This window comes from Montipora foliosa, chromosome 7 (genome assembly GCF_036669935.1).
Source record: "Montipora foliosa isolate CH-2021 chromosome 7, ASM3666993v2, whole genome shotgun sequence".
Classification (NCBI taxonomy): domain Eukaryota; kingdom Metazoa; phylum Cnidaria; class Anthozoa; order Scleractinia; family Acroporidae; genus Montipora; species Montipora foliosa.
In genome coordinates this window covers 41,867,638-41,887,122 of record NC_090875.1, presented here as the reverse complement: position 1 = coordinate 41,887,122, position 19,485 = coordinate 41,867,638, and the positions used below count along the sequence as shown (strand labels likewise).

At 39.6% G+C, this 19,485-nt stretch overlaps 1 protein-coding gene across 1 annotated transcript; it reads left to right on the top strand.

Annotated features, from left to right (window-relative positions):
* The first annotated feature begins 939 nt into the window (after positions 1-939).
* LOC138009539 (E3 ubiquitin-protein ligase TRIM21-like) lies at positions 940-10,877 on the top strand. The gene is made up of 6 exons (XM_068856611.1): positions 940-1,147; positions 1,242-1,497; positions 6,096-6,332; positions 6,665-6,863; positions 7,485-7,697; positions 10,228-10,877. Exons 1-6 carry the CDS (start codon positions 1,068-1,070, stop codon positions 10,353-10,355), a joined length of 1,113 nt encoding a protein of 370 aa, XP_068712712.1. The 5' UTR covers positions 940-1,067; the 3' UTR covers positions 10,356-10,877.
* Positions 10,878-19,485: the final 8,608 nt, after the last annotated feature.

Here is a 19,485-nt window from a genome sequence, read left to right as displayed (position 1 = left end):
GTGTAGTTTTTTATTTTAACGATAACTGCCCGGGGGGGTGGGGGGACTCCCATATAAAAAGGGGAGGGATGCTCGTCGTAAATTATAAATTTAAACCCTAAAGGAGACCAACCAGAGCGTGGCTCAGGTTTTTTTTTTAACCTCAAAAAGAGTAAATAAAGAGAATTTAAAATATACGTAGTAAATATACACTTTCATATTTCTTCGCACGCAACCCTAAAGGAGACCTTCACGGCTACATGAACACCCTAAGTGAGACCAAAATCCGAAATTTACACCCCTAAGGGAGACGACGAGCGTCCCTCCACTTTTTATATGTGAATCCCCCCCCCCCCCCCTCCTTCCTACCGGGGATAGCTGTCGTAGCTTATCGTACATTACCATGGAAAACAAGAAAGATATAAAGTTCCATCAACAACTGTCAAATGAAAATCGCGAGGTTCTTTAAACTTTGATTTACACCAGGTTTGTTGGTTTACAGTTTCGCAACGGTTTTCGTTATTCAAATACAGCAATTTTCACCCCAGTTAGGTCGCACTTAGAGATACCTTTAACCTCCGAAACGTTTTCAATCTTACCAGATGAGTTTATGCGCAAGAATGCTCACAAGCGGAAAGAAAGCGCTTTCATCGCAAAGTGAATTCCAGACACTGTCCAGATGTTTTAGTTCATTTCCGGCCGCGTGAAACTTATTTGAAAGGCTTCGGAAAAAAATAGGAACTGATTCGCCACACAGACTTGACACTTGATGAGGTTATTTATGCATTGGTCTTTTATAACATTTCATTTCCTTGGCTCCTTTCATTCAACGGTTTCGGATATTATTATTTGTAGAGTGACCGAGCTATTTCATCGGTCAATCCCTTTTTTCACAGCTTTTAAAGGCATCTGTCCAATGAGGAGAAACCACAGGGCACAGGAAACTTGACAACATTCCATTGCATTTACAGGTAAGCTATTACTGTCCTCTTTGTTGGAGTGAGCTTCTCGTCCAGTCTTTGGGAACCTATAGCTCTTTTATACAGCCATATTACTTCAACTGTCTAACGTCGATTAATTGCCGAATTATGTCACAGTCAGCGTCAGCCGTAGCCTTCAACTGTGTCCTCACAGGCTCTGTGGATGACAGATTACAGTGTTGTATTTGGTGAGTTTTTATCTGAATTAAATCACCTATGGAATCGTTCTCATACAACTCCTATAACTGCCTTCAGTACAATGACTGTTTTGTTACGTTTTAGTTTTGTAACTATGTTGAAACCTGTTAGCTTGAAATGCGGTCATTCTGGGTGCCAAATTTGCATGGAGGAGCACGTAAGGAAGGCCGTCAATCCGACTTGTCCAATCTGCAGGGCCGTCATAAACGACGAGACACTTAGTGTGAACATCGCACTGGACAATTTAACAAAAGAGATGCCCGTACGGTGCGTGATTAGTGGTTGTGACTGGACAGGAGTTTATGGATCAGCCAAAAGCCACTACGAACGGTGCCCAAAGGTAAAAGTGACCTGTGAGCAAGATGGCTGCGAACAGCAATTGCCACGTGAGGAAATGCCGGCTCACGAAGAGACATGTGGAACGCGTTCCAAACTAAATTGTGGCATTACGATTTAGCGATTTTCGGAGAAAGCCATGAGGTTAACTCTGAAAATCCCATATCTTTACGAGTAAACTAGCATATCTTGTCAGAAACTGTTTGTTGAACGGAGTAATCTCTTACTGTAGTTCGGAAAAGGATGCCAAATTAGCTACTAGGGAAAACTGAAATCTAAGCGGAATTACAAATTACTGCCTTTAACTGCCGCTTATTTGCACTGTTTGCTCGGAGATGAAGATTCCTTACACAAATTCAAGGCGGCATTCCATAATTCACTCTGAACTGCAAAATTAGTTCGACAAAATATATGATCTTACACCATCAGCCTGACCCCATTCAACAGAGAAGGAAAAGGGTTCAGAATTTCTGACCCCCTTCAACAGGGAAGGAAAGGGGTTCAGAATTTCTGACCCTATTCAACAGAGAAGTAAAAGGGTTCAGAATTTCTGACCCTATTCAACAGAGAAGGAAAAGGGTTAACAATTTCTGACCCCATTCAACAGAGAAGGAAAAGGGTTCAGAATTTCTGACCCCATTCAACAGAGAAGGAAAAGAGTTCAGAATTTCTGACCCCATTCAACAGAGAAGGAAAAGGGTTCAGAATTTCTGACCCCATTCAACAGGGAAGGGAAAGGGTTCAGAATTTCTGACCCCATTCAACAGGGGAGGAAAAGGGTTCAGAATTTCTGACCCCATTCAACAGAGAAGGAAAAGGGTTCAGAATTTCTGACCCCATTCAACAGGGAAGGAAAAGGGTTCAGAATTTCTGACCCCATTCAACAGGGAAGGAAAAGGGTTCAGAATTTCTGACCCCATTCAACAGAGAAAGAAAAGGATTCGGAATTTCTGACCCCATTCAACAGGGAAGGAAAAGGGTTCAGAATTTCTGACCCCATTCAACAGAAGGAAAAGGGTTCAGAATTTCTGACCCCCTTCAACAGGGAAGGAAAAGGGTTCAGAATTTCTGACCCCCTTCAACAGAGATGGAAAAGGGTTCAGAATTTCTAACCCCATTCAACAGGGAAGGAAAAGGGTTCAGAATTTCTGACCCCATTCAACAGGGAAGGAAAAGGGTTCAGAATTTCTGACCCCATTCAACAGGGAAGGAACAGGGTTCAGAATTTCTGACCCCCTTCAACAGGGAAGGAAAAGGGTTCAGAATTTCTCACCCCCTTCAACAGGGAAGGAAAGGGGTTCAGAATTTCTGACCCCCTTCAACAGAGAAGGAAAAGGGTTCAGAATTTCTGACCCTATTCAACACAGAAGGAAAAGGGTTCAGAATTTCTGACCCCCTTCAACAGGGAAGGAAAGGGGTTCAGAATTTCTGACCCTATTCAACAGAGAAGTAAAAGGGTTCAGAATTTCTGACCCTATTCAAGAGAGAAGGAAAAGGGTTAACAATTTCTGACCCCATTCAACAGAGAAGGAAAAGGGTTCAGAATTTCTGACCCCATTCAACAGGGAAGGAAAAGGGTTCAGAATTTCTGACCCCCTTCAACAGAGATGGAAAAGGGTTCAGAATTTCTGACCCCATTCAACAGGGAAGGAAAAGGGTTCAGAATTTCTGACCCCCTTCAACAGAGATGGAAAAGGGTTCAGAATTTCTGACCCCATTCAACAGGGAAGGAAAAGGGTTCAGAATTTCTGACCCCATTCAACAGAGAAGGAAAAGGATTCGGAATTTCTGACCCCATTCAACAGAGAAGGAAAAGGGTTCAGAATTTCTGACCCCCTTCAACAGGGAAGGAAAGGGGTTCAGAATTTTTGACCCTATTCAACAGAGAAGTAAAAGGGTTCAGAATTTCTGACCCTATTCAACAGAGAAGAAAAAGGGTTAACAATTTCTGACCCCATTCAACAGAGAAGGAAAAGGGTTCAGAATTTCTGACCCCATTCAACAGGGAAGGAAAAGGGTTCAGAATTTCTGACCCCATTCAACAGAGAAGGAAAAGGATTCGGAATTTCTGACCCCATTCAACAGGGAAGGAAAAGGGTTCAGAATTTCTGACCCCATTCAACAGGGAAGGAAAAGGGTTCAGAATTTCTGACCCCATTCAACAGAGAAGGAAAAGGATTCGGAATTTCTGACCCCATTCAACAGGGAAGGAAAAGGGTTCAGAATTTCTGACCCCCTTCAACAGGGAAGGAAAAGGGTTCAGAATTTCTGACCCCCTTCAACAGGGAAGGAAAAGGGTTCAGAATTTCTGACCCCCTTCAACAGAGAAGGAAAAGAGTTCAGAATTTCTGACCCCCTTCAACAGGGAAGGAAAAGGGTTCAGAATTTCTGACCCCCTTCAACAGGGAAGGAAAAGGGTTCAGAATTTCTGACCCCATTCAACAGAGAAGGAAAAGGATTCGGAATTTCTGACCCCATTCAACAGAGAAGGAAAAGGGTTCAGAATTTCTGACCCCCTTCAACAGGGAAGGAAAGGGGTTCAGAATTTTTGACCCTATTCAACAGAGAAGTAAAAGGGTTCAGAATTTCTGACCCTATTCAACAGAGAAGAAAAAGGGTTAACAATTTCTGACCCCATTCAACAGAGAAGGAAAAGGGTTCAGAATTTCTGACCCCATTCAACAGGGAAGGAAAAGGGTTCAGAATTTCTGACCCCATTCAACAGAGAAGGAAAAGGATTCGGAATTTCTGACCCCATTCAACAGGGAAGGAAAAGGGTTCAGAATTTCTGACCCCATTCAACAGGGAAGGAAAAGGGTTCAGAATTTCTGACCCCCTTCAACAGAGAAGGAAAAGGGTTCAGAATTTCTGACCCTATTCAACAGAGAAGGAAAAGGGTTCAGAATTTCTGACCCCATTTAACAGAGAAGGAAAAAGGGTTCAGAATTTCTGACCCCATTCAACAGGGAAGGAAAAGGGTTCAGAATTTCTGACGCCCTTCAACAGGGAGGGAAAAGGGTTCAGAATTTCTGACCCCATTCAACAGAGAAGGAAAAGGATTCGGAATTTCTGACCCCATTCAACAGAGAAGGAAAAGGGTTCAGAATTTCTGACCCCCTTCAACAGGGAAGGAAAGGGGTTGAGAATTTTTGACCCTATTCAACAGAGAAGTAAAAGGGTTCAGAATTTCTGACCCTATTCAACAGAGAAGAAAAAGGGTTAACAATTTCTGACCCCATTCAACAGAGAAGGAAAAGGGTTCAGAATTTCTGACCCCATTCAACAGGGAAGGAAAAGGGTTCAGAATTTCTGACCCCCTTCAACAGAGATGGAAAAGGGTTCAGAATTTCTGACCCCATTCAACAGGGAAGGAAAAGGGTTTAGAATTTCTGACCCCATTCAACAGAGAAGGAAAAGGATTCGGAATTTCTGACCCCATTCAACAGGGAAGGAAAAGGGTTCAGAATTTCTGACCCCATTCAACAGGGAAGGAAAAGGGTTCAGAATTTCTGACCCCATTCAACAGAGAAGGAAAAGGATTCGGAATTTCTGACCCCATTCAACAGGGAAGGAAAAGGGTTCAGAATTTCTGACCCCATTCAACAGGGAAGGAAAAGGGTTCAGAATTTCTGACCCCCTTCAACAGGGAAGGAAAAGGGTTCAGAATTTCTGACCCCCTTCAACAGAGATGGAAAAGGGTTCAGAATTTCTAACCCCATTCAACAGGGAAGGAAAAGGGTTCAGAATTTCTGACCCCATTCAACAGGGAAGGAAAAGGGTTCAGAATTTCTGACCCCCTTCAACAGGGAAGGAAAAGGGTTCAGAATTTCTGACCCCCTTCAACAGGGAAGGAAAAGGGTTCAGAATTTCTGACCCCCTTCAACAGGGAAGGAAAAGGGTTCAGAATTTCTGACCCCCTTCAACAGAGAAGGAAAAGGGTTCAGAATTTCTGACCCCATTCAACAGGGAAGGAAAAGGGTTCAGAATTTCTGACCCCCTTCAACAGGGAAGGAAAAGGGTTCAGAATTTCTGACCCCCTTCAACAGAGAAGGAAAAGGGTTCAGAATTTCTGACTCTATTCAACAGAGAAGGAAAAGGGTTCAGAATTTCTGACCCCATTTAAGAGAGACGGAAAAAGGGTTCAGAATTTCTGACCCCATTCAACAGGGAAGGAAAAGGGTTCAGAATTTTTGACCCATTCAGCAGGGATAGCATTATTTCCAAATTTCTGACCCAATTAATATTTAAAGAAAAGATCATTAGAATATTCCCTGGATCTGGGAAAGTTTCAAATTAAAGTAAGCTGTTATTTTCGGATTTTTGTAGTCGAATGATTTCATTTTGTCATTGATTATGTCCACCTTCAGGAGTTATGTTTTAAATTCCCACGTGTTGCGTGACAAGATCTGACCTGTTTTTTAGACGAGATGAGACAATCCGCGACACTTATGATCTGCCACCAGTGATGATAAATTAAACATTTCAATCAAAGTTCATTTTGTTGCATGCTTTCCAAGCGAATTTCATGAATTGTCAGAAGTGATTTACTGGTACTTTGCTTTGCAGCAACCAGTGATTCCGGTTTTTCCCCTCTATTTTTAGGGTGATTTTGAAAAGTTGCATGAGTTCAAAATGTTCTTGAAACATTTAAAACAAAAGATTGAGTGGGCAGACACGGACTATGCCAACACAGACAACTGCATTGTGGGGCCTGATGGTGTGACCAAGGGACGTGTTGTCGACGTCTTCATCAAACAGCATGAGGATGTGGACCAAAATTCTGCATTCCTTGAAAGTGGTGCTCTCCTGTCAATTGCCCATGTTGGATACACAGATCAGGTCATTACAGGTAGCTGAGGTTATATACCTATAGGAATTAATTCTCCAACTGGTGTTTGACTTGTAGACTGCATACTAATTGCTTAGTTATACTAGTGAAGATTCAGCACCAATGAAATGAAGTGCTAGGAGAGGTTTTTGTTTAGTTTGAAATGTTAAATCTGCTGTCAGCAGCTTTTGAGTTTCTATGAATTTGTACATATGGTTGCTATATACCTGTATATAATGGTATGTAATTTGTATATTATAATGGTTGCTGAATTAACATTGACAGTTGTTAGGAGCACAAATAAGGTATCATCATAAAATTTCCATTATTTTCTTTTTAACAGGATGTGGTTTCAGAAATCAAAGATGTGGTTGAATTGGTTGTGAGGATAAATTTTAAACGCCTGATGACTATCTTCAATATTGTATTTATTTGCCCTGTTGGAATATACTGTGAAGTCCAAGAGGCTGTTTCATTGCAAGGAGCTGCCAAAACTCAGTGTGGCTTCATTGTCAATAAAATTCCACCCTTAGCTAGAGAAGGTACAGTGTATGTACTGTGTATGTGATCTCAATTATTATTGATAAGTGTTAATAATAAGTATAATTAAATAGCTGATTATTTAAAATTCTCTGTGCTGATTGGTGACTTATCACTTGAGGTGATTATCACGTAAATTTATAATCACCCTGAGTGCTTTTTTCAATGTGGCCGCAAGCTGTTTTATCGAGGTGACAGACAGAAAAATTAATAATATTGTTTGAAGAAATGCTGTTACCTGTTGTTACGTATCCTGTTTGTGCCTCGTGGCACATAGGGCCTTTACAGAGGTCTTCCACTGTTCTCTGTCCGCTGCAATCACCCCCATTTCCTCCCATTATCTCCACCCTACCTCTTAACGTACCCTTTCAACTGAAAGAATGCAAATATGTCAAGTAATCGCCCATTTTATTCAAAGATATTCACCTCACCTTCAGGGAATAATAATGTTAATGATGATCTCATCACAACATAGTATTAGTCATTAATTGTAATTTGTAAGATTGAAATAAATCCCAAGAATATGCCCACATGCATCCTATTTTTTGCTAATCAAATTCATTATTTAATGCACAGTATTTTGGTTTTTCAACTTGCGAGTTCAATTATGTTTGTCCACGTAGACTTGCTGATGACAGAGGTGGTGGAGTGCTTTGTTGTGTGTCACTGGGCCGTTTCCTACAACAAGTTGACTGAAAGGCACGTGTCAAGAGCTGCCACCAATGTTATTCAGGTCATCAGAGATGGTTCATGTCAGCCAAGAGAACTCTACGAGTCTCTGATTGAGACATTTTCAAAAGAGGGTGACCTCGTCCTTGATATTGGCAGTGCAAATGGTAAGTTAAATTCTCACACTTTCATTTTCCATGACAACATGGTTTACATGTATACATAATCCCTGGTTGTTTTCCCATGTTACCTTTTTGTTTCTTCCTTCCTTTCTTTCTTTCTTTCTTTCTTGGGGGAGGGGGCTGAACACATGACATGCATTTATCTTTTTGTTTATTGGTGATTGATATTAATTATTGACTTAATAATTTTCGTTTTAGAAACAAACATTTACATGTACTGTACCATTAATCATACATGGAGTCATTTTTTAATTCACCTTACAAATGAAATATGAAACATAAGGAGTATAATAATATACACGAAAAAATTACTCAATTCTGATTGGCTGAGAAAGGAGTGCAGCTCTTCTGTAACACGAGTGCAAAATGTGTAACACGAGTGCAAACTTGTAACACGAGTGCAAATTACAAAGGCTTTCTGATTGGCTAAACACACAAAAGAAACCAACAAGAACCAATCAGATTACAGCTGTTTCTATAGCAACATATTGGCGGAAATTTTAAGATAAGACGCGGAGGAAAATGGCCGGAGTTTTCAGCAAACAACGATTTGGTTTTGCGAGCGAAACAACGATTGAAGAGCTCAAAAATTTTTCCAAAAACCCAAATACAGTAAAGAGTACGTCTTTCTGGCTGAATGTATGGGAGACGTGGTGCAAACAGAAAAATATTGTCAACAAAATCGAGGAAAACGAGCCAGGAAAACTAAACAAGCTACTTGAATCATTCTACGCTGAAGTAAAAAACAAAAACGGTGACGACTACGAGCCAGACAGCTTAAAAGTGATGATAGCTGCACTTGATAGACATTTAAATGAGAAAGGATACAAGTTTTCCATCATAAGAGACAGGGAGTTCCACTCTTCCAAGCAAGTTTTAGAGGGGAAAGCTCGGCAACTTCGCCAATCCGGTATGGGCAAACGTCCAAATAAAGCCAGAAGTTTAACTGAGGAAGAAGAGGAGGTGCTGTGGGAGGGAGAAAAATTTGGCTCCAAAACTCCAGAAGCGCTTATTTCTTCTATGTGGTGGCTTTTGACGCAGTTTTTTGGTCTCCGCGGTCGTCAAGAGCACCACGCAATGAAAATGGAAGATTTTCAACTCTGCAAAAATGACGAAGGTATGGAGTTCGTGCAGTTTACCGAAGGTCCAACGAAGACCAGACAGGGCGGACTGCAGAGCAAGAACAGAGATTTTCAGCCACGAATGTTCTCTGTTGGAGGAGAAAGGTGTCCGGTTGCTCTCTTCAAGCAGTTTGTCGAGCGAAGACCACTTAACATGCGATGGTCAGGTCCTTTCTACCTCAGTATCAAAAGAAACCGAAGACTGAATGACAACATCTGGTTCAAAACTCAACCAATGGGCGTAAACACCATTAGCAACATGATGAAAACAACTGTGGCGGGTACTAGCCTTGAAGAAAGTCACAAAAAATTTACGAATCACAGTGCTAGAAAGACAACAGTGAGCAAGCTAAAGAAAGCAAACGTTGAACGCTCAGATATAGTGAAGGTCACAGCCACCGAAGCGTACAATCCCTTGACGATTACGATGAAGCCGACGAGGAAGAACAACGACGACTCTCCAGTGCAATATCCAAACGGAATTATGAAAACCCCGGTGCTGAGAAAAAGCGAATGGCAGTTTCCGACATCACGACAACTGCGGCTCCACTCGCTCCGGTAAACACGAACATGCCAGTACCACACACATTGGCCGGCCCATCGATGACAGCGACGAAAGAAAACCAATTCCCACCATCACTTTCAGGTTTTCAAACTCAGAATTTCTCTGTAAATCCAACCATGATGAGGTCCCAGGAACAGACCATGATGAACACGTTCAACAACTGTCAAGTGTCTTTCATCATTGGCCGCTCGAAGCGAGCTCCTGAGATTTCAAAACGACAGCCCAGTTCTTGTAAACGCCGAGCGTTCATTATTGAGGATGATTCTGATTGAACGTTTACTTTTCCTAATTATTGTAAAGCGAGTTTTCTTTACATAAATTTAAAACGCTTGAAAGGTTTTAAATCAGTCCTCACACATTTCCAAGTTCTAATTTGAATGATTTTGAAAGTGTCGGTCTTGTAAGTTTGCATTTGACAAACGTTGTAATTTGTTTCAGCCAATCAGTTGAATGAACTAAAAAAAAGCGCGCCCTGTCAAAATTTTTTTGTTGTAGTTATGTTTTTCGTGTATATTATTAATAAGTAATCACATGATTTTTCTCGTGCAATTTGGAATAAATAAGCACTTGTAAATTTTTCAAAGGCCACAAAGTGCACTCGCCCTACGGGCTCGTGCACTTTTGTTGGCCTTTGAAAAATTTACTCGTGCTTATTTATTCCAAATTGCACTCGAAATCATGTGATTACCTATACTAACTGCACCCTGGAAAAGTTTCATACAAGCCCTTTTTAAGACATCACCACTCTCTGGTGGAAGATCCTTTGCACACTCTGACCCTCTTATCCATTGTTACATTTTAGTGCAATGCTATGTTCTTTTACTTTCAGGAAATGGAATGCTTGCTGCTGTGCGGCTCAAGAGACCTTCTGTGTCAATAAATAAGCATACTACAGAAGACATGAGGTGGCACCTCCTTGAAAATATTAGGGAAAAAAACCAGTTTCCACTTGAGTAGTTAAAATAATATGTGATAGTTTATACTTTTCTATTAAGCAAGAAGTAATTTGTTTTATACCATGCCATAGAAAATACAGCACATCAGAATGCAGGAAAACTGTTGTATATTCATCAGTATTACACCGAACCTTCCCATCGATCAGTGCAATTTAATGGTATCATACCCAACCCTCCCATCGTGGCTTGCTGGCCACTGTATTTTCTATGGCATGGTATAAAATACTTATGCAACACTTTTGAGTGCAATATCCCACTTGTCACTTGTATTTTCTTGGTATATGGCTTGCGTATACATGTATAAATAATACCAAGAAAATACAAACTTGTGACTCCTGGGATATTGCATGGTATACCTCTCGAAAGTGTTGCATAACTAGCATGTATTTTATTTTATCTTTTTGAATTAACAATAATAGTATTATTATTATTAATTACGGTATTGTACTGAAGTGAAATTGAGCACTCATAAAAGTAAGTGTTGACACTACTTTTTTAAAATAAAGTTTCAAAGAAAGAATGGTTATTGAGAAAAAGACGTTGTGTTTGTAATAATAATAACTTTATTATTGCCACTGTACTGATGTGGTGCAGAATTTGAAGCCCCTTGTCAGTTAAAAGGAGCTGGCCTTCGTGCATAATTTGGTGTAAGGAAATACAAGTTAAAAATTTCTGACCCCTGATAATTCAGAGGAACTGTCCTTTATAGTGCCTGTACAGAAATGGGTTCAGAATTTCTGACCCCTGATAATTCAGAGGAACTGTCCTTAATAGTGCCTATACAGAAATGGGTTCAGAATTTCTGACCCCTGGTAATTCAGAGCAACTGTCCCTTATAGTGCCTGAACAGAAATGGGTTCAGAATTTCTGACCCCTGGTAATTCAGAGCAACTGTCCCTTATAGTGCCTGTACAGAAATGGGTTCAGAATTTCTGACCCCTGATAATTCAGAGCAACTGTCCTTTATAGTGCCTATACAGAAATTGGTTCAGAATTTCTGACCCCTGGTAATTCAGAGCAACTGTCCCTTATAGTGCCTATACAGAAATGGGTTCAGAATTTCTGACCCTTGATAATTCAGAGGTACTGTCCTTTATTGAGTGCCTGTACAGAAATGGGTTCAGAATTTCTGACCCCTGATAATTCAGAGGAACTGTCCTTTATAGTGCCTACACAGAAATGGGTTCAGAATTTCTGACCCTTGATAATTCAGAGGAACTGTCCTTTATCGAGTGCCTGTACAGAAATGGGTTCAGGATGTCTGACCCCTGATAATTCAGAGGAGATATTCATTTTAGTGCCTCATGTACAGAAATAGGTTCAGAATTCCTGACCCTTGATAATTCAGAGGAACTGTCCTTTATTGAGTGCCTGTATAGAAATGGGTTCAGAATTTCTGACCCCTGATATTTCAGAGGAAAATGTCCGTTATAGTGGGTGTGAAGGAATGGGTTTCGGAGGTTTTTCCACTTCAGGTTCCCTGTATTTGTTTGGGGAGAAAGAGGCAGCCTTGATCGAATCTAGCGTAATTAACCAAATAAAAAAATTAAGCATGTTCTTTGTTTGTAAATCCACGGAATTACAATTTTAATCCTTGCATTTGCCATTATTCCGAGAAATGGCATAAATTTTCGGCGATTTTTTTTACTTATACACGGATTTTATCTAAATCGTAATACCACATTTTAGTTTGGAACGCGTTGTGGGAAGAAAAGGATCCGTTGTTCGGAATGCAGGCGAGCTGTAAAGAGAGAATCAATGGAGCATCATCAAGCCTCCGTTTGTGTAAATGCAGTAATTTATTACCCTCTTAGGTGTGAGACATCATTACCAAGGTAAGATTTAATAGGCTCAAAATGGAGCCGACCTTTGGCAAACGCTTAGGCAAAAGCAACAACTACATGCAAATTGTGCTTATCTGCCTTATTACTGAACAAATAATACCGGTAAGAAGAAGAAGAATTAATAAATAAATAAAATAAAATAGGGAGCGGGAGAGCAAGGGGTTCTAAACTTATTGGCACGAGATTTCAAAAATTTCTTCTACTTTTACAGTAGGCAAAACCTTCCCTAAGACTTTGTGGATAGACTCCGAGACTGAGCCACTTGAAAACATTAGTGGCTTACTAGTTGCTCGACATTTAATGTGATGAAGAGCAAATTACAAATGAAAATCTCCTTGAAACGTATATTGTAACGATTGATTCGCTAAATTAAAAAAATCAGTTATATGAGCTTTACGCTTTTCAAGCTACTGTCGCTTAGTGTAGCCCAATTTAAAGCATTATAAACAATTTTTCTGGAGCAACTATTCCAATTACGCATAGGGCGTATAGAAGCACGAGTACCGCCAAGTTGAAATAAGGGCGCGCAGAGTTAGTTAACGCAGGAAGGTTACAAATTCATTTTTAAAAGCGTACCAGGTTAGGTTCTCTTCTAGCGTTGTGAAAACATCTGATTTCATCAAAACCTTTTGTCCAAGTAATAAAAAAAAGAGACAAAATGAACAAGTCCTCGAGCTAAATAGACAGTACGATGAAAGAGAGCTTCATCGGTTGAAAACACGAAAAAACGTTTTTACAATGTACGGAATTTGTTATCGAAACAACTAATGCAAGTACCTCCCTTTGCGCTTCACTGGGCAGGAATTTTTCAATTTGGTATGAAAGGAAACGAGCACTCGAGGGTACGACAGATCTCGGTTTTGCGTCACTCTCTCCGCCACACAGTATCCCATATCAATTACGTAAATTGACCCAGCTTCTTGATGCTTATTTGCTTTCAGAAGCCACATATTTTTACACATGAGCACTTGTAAGAACAAGGCTCTGGCATGTCAGGTGCCTGGATGCAAGGCCATAAAAAAGCGTCACGACATGCGGGAACACAACGACCACGCTGCTGCTTCTCATTACAGATTGCAATGCGGAGAGATCCAGAGACTGCGACGCCTCTTAAACAAGGGGATAAATACTTATATTGTACAGTTGTTATGATGTTCTTATTCGGAAAGGAAGAAAGAGGGGATAGACAGCAAGTTGCTTGTTTAACTTGATGTAATTTTTCTTTTCCCTGAAACAGCAAAATATAGAAATGGGTTCATCAACAGGGTTGGGTTGATATGGTAAATTTACTACCATAAAGAAACGTGATAGCTGACGTTTCATGCATTAGCCCTTCCTCAGAGTGAATAACTTGTGGAAAAAAAGAGGAAAAATATGATGGTGCTTTATAATAACATTACCTGATTTGAAGAAACAATTTGTCAGTAACTAAAAGTAAAATCTCTAAAACTTTGGGTTTTTGGGCATAAGCGACTCATAATGCAAACCTAAACAACCAAAACAAACAAATTGTCATTCGTTACTTTATTTGTTATTTATAATGTGATTTCTCTTAAGGTGACACATCACATGCAATAAGAGCATCTTTCTGTCTCAAGTACCATTCCCTTTTCTAAGTGACTTTTGTTTACATTTTCCATGTAAAACAAATCTGTTTGATTTGGAAAGTGCATTTCTTTTATACTTGAGTCATAATTGCACATGGTTGTTAGGAAACAATTCAACAATTTGTCACCAAGGTGTGATGTACATTTTCATTTAATGCCATTAAGACGAAATACTTGTTTTGATTGTTTTAGAACCCTAGCAACGAATGTAAGCCCCCAACAGAAGATAAAGTCATCTCATTTACGTGGAACATTCCAGGGTTTCTGCAATTACAAGGAGGAGAAATGCCCGTTACCAGTGACATTTTTTCCATGGGGAAAAAGAAATGGAGAGTTCTAATAACAAAGAAAATGGAACTAGCTGTACAACTTTTGGCTTCTTGCCAACCCCAAACAGTACAGATAAGGTAATTACAAACACAACTAAAATGCAAAACAAATCTCTATGAATTAAAAGGTAGCCCGGTGAACAGCAGTATTAACTATACACCACGGTATTCGTGGCCTAAACAATGTACGGTCTTCTTAATCAAAGTGATCCTGCCTCACTACGGTAGTTTTAAAGTGGTACTATGATCAAAAAATCATTTCCTTTTTTTCTTCAGATTTTGAAAGCGTGTTCGCTTAACAACTAACTGGCAAAATTTTGAGCTTTGAGTTTTATCCAAAGGCTGTTTATTTTGAGTTTAAGTTTTCGATTTCATGGTCCGCCATTACTCACGTTCAAAACTGGCCGATTGGACCTCAGAGGGTTGGATCTAGAGAAAATGACGTCATTTACTCACTAGCTTAAAATTTCAGCGTGTAAACGCAATTTATTATATATGCAAAACACGGGTTGAAAAGTCTGAAAGCCCGAAACTCCCGTGCTGCATATTAATTAGGCCGCGTACACACGCATTAAACTAGTGCGCGTTTGACGTCATTTTCTCCTCGACCCAGCTCTCTCAAGATTTTAAAGTTAGTAATGGCGGACCAATAAATAAGAAAATTCCAGCTAAAATAAACAGGTGTCTTTTTAAAACCAGAACTTAAAACTTGGGTGAGTTAGTGTTTAGTTAACATAGTTTTGAAATCCAAAGGAAAAACAATTTTTTTTTTCGGTCGTAGTACCACTTTAAGATGCTTCAAATTCTTTTGAAGGTACTAAAACAGACATTTTGAACCGGAATGCTTTTGGAAAGCTGGAAACTTTGGTATGAGCAGTGACTGAGTTCGTCAAAACACTGATTGCTTCATATTTCAGGATTGTGATGATGCCAGGAGAGAAGAAGGAAGAAGTATTTGTCCTACAGCATACAACCCTTAAAGAGGGAGAAATGCAGGGTATCAGCTTAAAGGACATTAACAAATGGGTGAACTGAGACGGAGAGCTCAAAATTAAGATCATCATTTATTACCTCAGATTCTGAAGTTAGTTAAGTAAATGAAGCCTCACTTGGGCACTTATTTTTAGACTACTAAACAAAAAAATTACTTCTTTTTTTAGATCAAATGTAAAAAGTACTGAATGCTTGAGTCATTTTGAAAGGAGAAGCGTTTATTTAAACTGTATTTTTCTTTTGTTGATAAGCACTCAGAGAGCCAAAAAAAGAAAATGACTTCATTTACTTACTGTCTTTCTAAAACTGAAGTGGAACGAAAAAAATAAAAAATAAAAACTCACAGTGACAAAAAAAATGAACATCTTCAAACAAATAGAAAGCTTTCTTAGTTAACAATCTCTAGCCTATGTATCATTTTCACTTTGTTGTACTTGATTGGGAAAGATTTCTACACAGCTTTCTACCTTCTGAATTTAATATATATCTCTTTTATACTAACTTTAGTTCTTGCAAAATAAAGCATGCATGTATATTTATTAATGTTAGAAAGTGTATTTTACATGTTAATTTTGTTTTTCTTTTTACCGTATCAGTAAGCTTACTGTTTGGAGTTCACGAGAAGCCATAAGTTGCAAAGCTAGATCCATTTGCATTGTTATGAAAGCTAAAATTTCGCTGGTCATGGAAATTTCTCCCCCTTGTTATTCCAGAAATCATGAAAATTTCCACCTGAAGAGCTTAATGTAAGAAAGTCTTTGGGAATCTTGCTTTTGATTGTTGGTGTATTCAACTCTATGGATGAGTGTCGGGGCCGTACCATTACTTGATTTAAATAAATAAACTTAAGGTTTTGAACTTTGTGTACTCACATTTATTCCTTTAACAATTAAGTGGCTCCAATTAAGCTGAGTTTCCTCTGCTGTTATGAGGTGTCCCCTTAACTTGAAATTAAGTGGTTTACAAGATTTGCCGTTCGTCTGCACCGCGACATTTTTAGCTTTCACACTCGCTGACACCTGCCTGTAAATTGTAACGACATGATAGCCGATGAATATGAACGAACAAAAAGTAAGTGTTTTAGAGTTTATGTGGAACTTTACATACAGAGACATGAGAATGATATCGGGAGTCAACCGGACAAATATTCTCTTCATTTGGCAGTTTACCTACCTATGCTAGGCTAATCCCCTGAAAACCTCAACACGCTGATATTTTCAAATATTTGACCTCATTATCATTAAGAGTTTGGGGGTTATAAATGAAAGTTTGATTCAGCAAACGTAAAGCAGAGTTGGTGTAAAGAGTTCTTGCCTCCCTCTTTTCCTTTAACATTATGTCTTCGAAAAGTCGACAAGGAATAAACTGTTAAGTTACTGTTAAGTTAGTGAATGTCCTGAAATAGTCGCGCGCTGATATCTATAGGTATCGTATATGACAACTTCATTAGTCGCTTTATTACATGCTGTTATGAAGCCTCGGTTATGTTGGTGTTGCTGTGCAAAATTAAGTCAATCTTTGAAACGACTCCTGGATCCGACTCTTCCTCGAGTGTATGACGAATCTCCCTCGTTTTGATCACGATCGAGGGATCTCCTTTTTTCAGTCTTCCCTCGTTTTGGACATCGAGTGTATTGCGAGAATCCTCGGCCGAATCTCCCTCGTTTTGATCACGATCGAGTCTTCTTTTATGGTGTAACACCTTACACGAGCTGTCCTTCGTATTGCACGTGGAACTGCGTAATAATGGAACCGCGATGAAGTTATCAAAGAACTGTGGGCACAAACGAGTGATCCCTCGTCAGTTCAAGATCTGGACTGGGGCCGAATCTCCCTAATTAATGACACCACGATCGAGGCGTCATAACCACATATCGAGTGCTTGTGGTGTCGTGTCGATTTTTATCGAGTCCTCTTTCCGGATCATTGCTGACTTCTGGGGACAGCTCTCGAAAACGAGTATAACGAGCACGTCAAAAACATCGAGGACGATATCGTTGAAATCCAGTACAACGAGCACGTCAAAAATCACGTGCATGTTATCGTTAAAATCGAGGGCAACGAGCACGTCAAAAATGACGAATGACGTGCACGTTATCGTGAACTTCGAGTACAACGAGCACGTTAAAATAAACGTCCTCGTTCTAACGATTCAATCGTACAACAAGCTGGTTGTCACGATCTTTCGAAACATCGCGCTCGTTGTCAACAACGCACTCGTTTTCATCGTTTCTTAACGATATACGATAGTGTTGATCGTGATGATCATCAGATCGTGTCGGAGATCGTGTCGATAGTCAGATCGTGTTGGCAATCGTGTCGATCGAAGATCGTAGTATCCTCGAAAACATCAATTGATTGGTATTTATTATTTTCTGATTTATTTCCTACAATTGTGGCTAGGAGGCCCTAAACGCATCAAATGCTTAGACTTAAGGGCGGTCTCATTGCCCCACTACTCACTTTCTTCAGAAAAGGCAGAAGAGAGTTCATTTGCACCCGCTGCGCGTTTGAAGGCAATTCATAGTTTTACGTCAAAGTTATGCTGCTCTCTATCCCCCAACTTATCTACTTCGTTTCGGCAAGGAAAGAAACTCAACAAACAGTACTAGAGTGTGTACGGACTGCGTACGCGGCATAAAGGGTTCATTGCGTTTATTTACGGTCAATTAACGTAACGAATGAATCTGAAAACACCTTCTTTATTACTTGTTTGGTGACAATTCAGCTGTAAAAAAGTCTCAGATTGTAGCATGCAGTATGTATGTGTATTCATAAGCAAAACTAATGAAAGGGATGAGGGACGAAAGTTACAGGTAAGAATAGACCCTTATCCAAAATGGCGGCAACGGATTTGAACGATTTAAAATTTACCAAATCGAAACAGCAACTTTACATTAGTAACCCTGGAAAGTTTCAGCGTGGTAGGTGTTATATCAGCTGAAAAGTTGAAAAAATGAAAAACTTACAGATGTTTGTATGACTAGGGCAATAGGCATCCAAACATCTGCGCATTTGTAATGTTTTAAATTACATTTTCTCAGCTGTTATTACTTTTGATGTGCCGAAACTTTGCAGGGTTACTAAAGTAAAGGTGCTCTTTTATCAGTTTTTAATTTTAACTTGATTGAATTTACCGTCGCCCCCCAAAAAAAGATGAAAAAAATCACAACCGTTTCTTCCTTATTTGAAACTGCAATTACAACTAGAAAAAGTCAAATATTAGGACCCAAGATTTACCTGCAAACCTCTCTAGCCCCTCTCTTCCCCTCCCAACTCCCCCTCCTGTGTATCAACACCATGAATTCAGAATGACGAGAAGTACGATAATATTTTATACCATAATGCAAGAAAAAAGATTGTGACATCACGGTGCTGCTACCGACGGTTGTAAAGCAGTTAACGACAAAAAGGAAACTACGTATAATTTAAAATTACCCCCCGGTAACTACACGCCTTTTCTAGAAGAACGTCTAATTTTCCGGCTGAGGCTGAAAGTTATGTTTCACCTTTCTTATTTTAGCCTAAAAGGTCTTATCAGTAAAGTTGTGTGGTTTTATAAGTTCGAGTACAAACTTTTCATGCAATAAAAAAGCCACATTGCTAACGTTAAAAGAAATTTCTTTACGTATTTGGGTCATTATATATTCCTTTTGGACTACAGTTTTACATTACTTTAACCTTTATTTGTGCTAGTCTCAAAAGCAAGAAGAAAATGGTCAAAATAAAGGCGCTGTAAACTGACACTCGGCATTAGCATGTTCTTGGAATTAGTGTTCTCACAATTTTGATCAACATCAGCCTCAACTTTTATAGACCGAATTCGTGAATGGCGGCCAAAGAACATTCTTTATTTAAGTGCTAATTAGACTCACACGCCTCGTTTGAATGGATCAAATACAAAAGAAATGTTGTTTGAGAGCGAGGCTGGTGATTCTAATTGGCACCTGACGTTTTTTGTTTCTCAATAATAAGAATTAAGAAGATGTAGCAACGTTTCGCTTTGTTGTCTAATGCCAAGGCCAAACCCTATTCCAATCTACATTAAACTGGGGGGTTGTTATAATAATGTGAAAGAACTTGAAGAAAATTGTTAACAACATCGTTCTCTCCTCTCCAATCTCGCCACATATGCTCATTGAGAAATTATTGCAAATCGTAGTGCCTTACGCCCTTTCTCATTTTTGCTTTGTATTTCAATCTGGCTCAAGCTGATTCAACTTCCTGTGTATGCCCGCTAGTGATCAGTCCAAAACATTAGCGTCATGCACCACAACCCGGTGGGTTTGAACGTTTGGTGCATGAGTTCCGGTTTTTTTTCCCGGCAAAGATGTACTCCTCTATTACAATAGACCTTT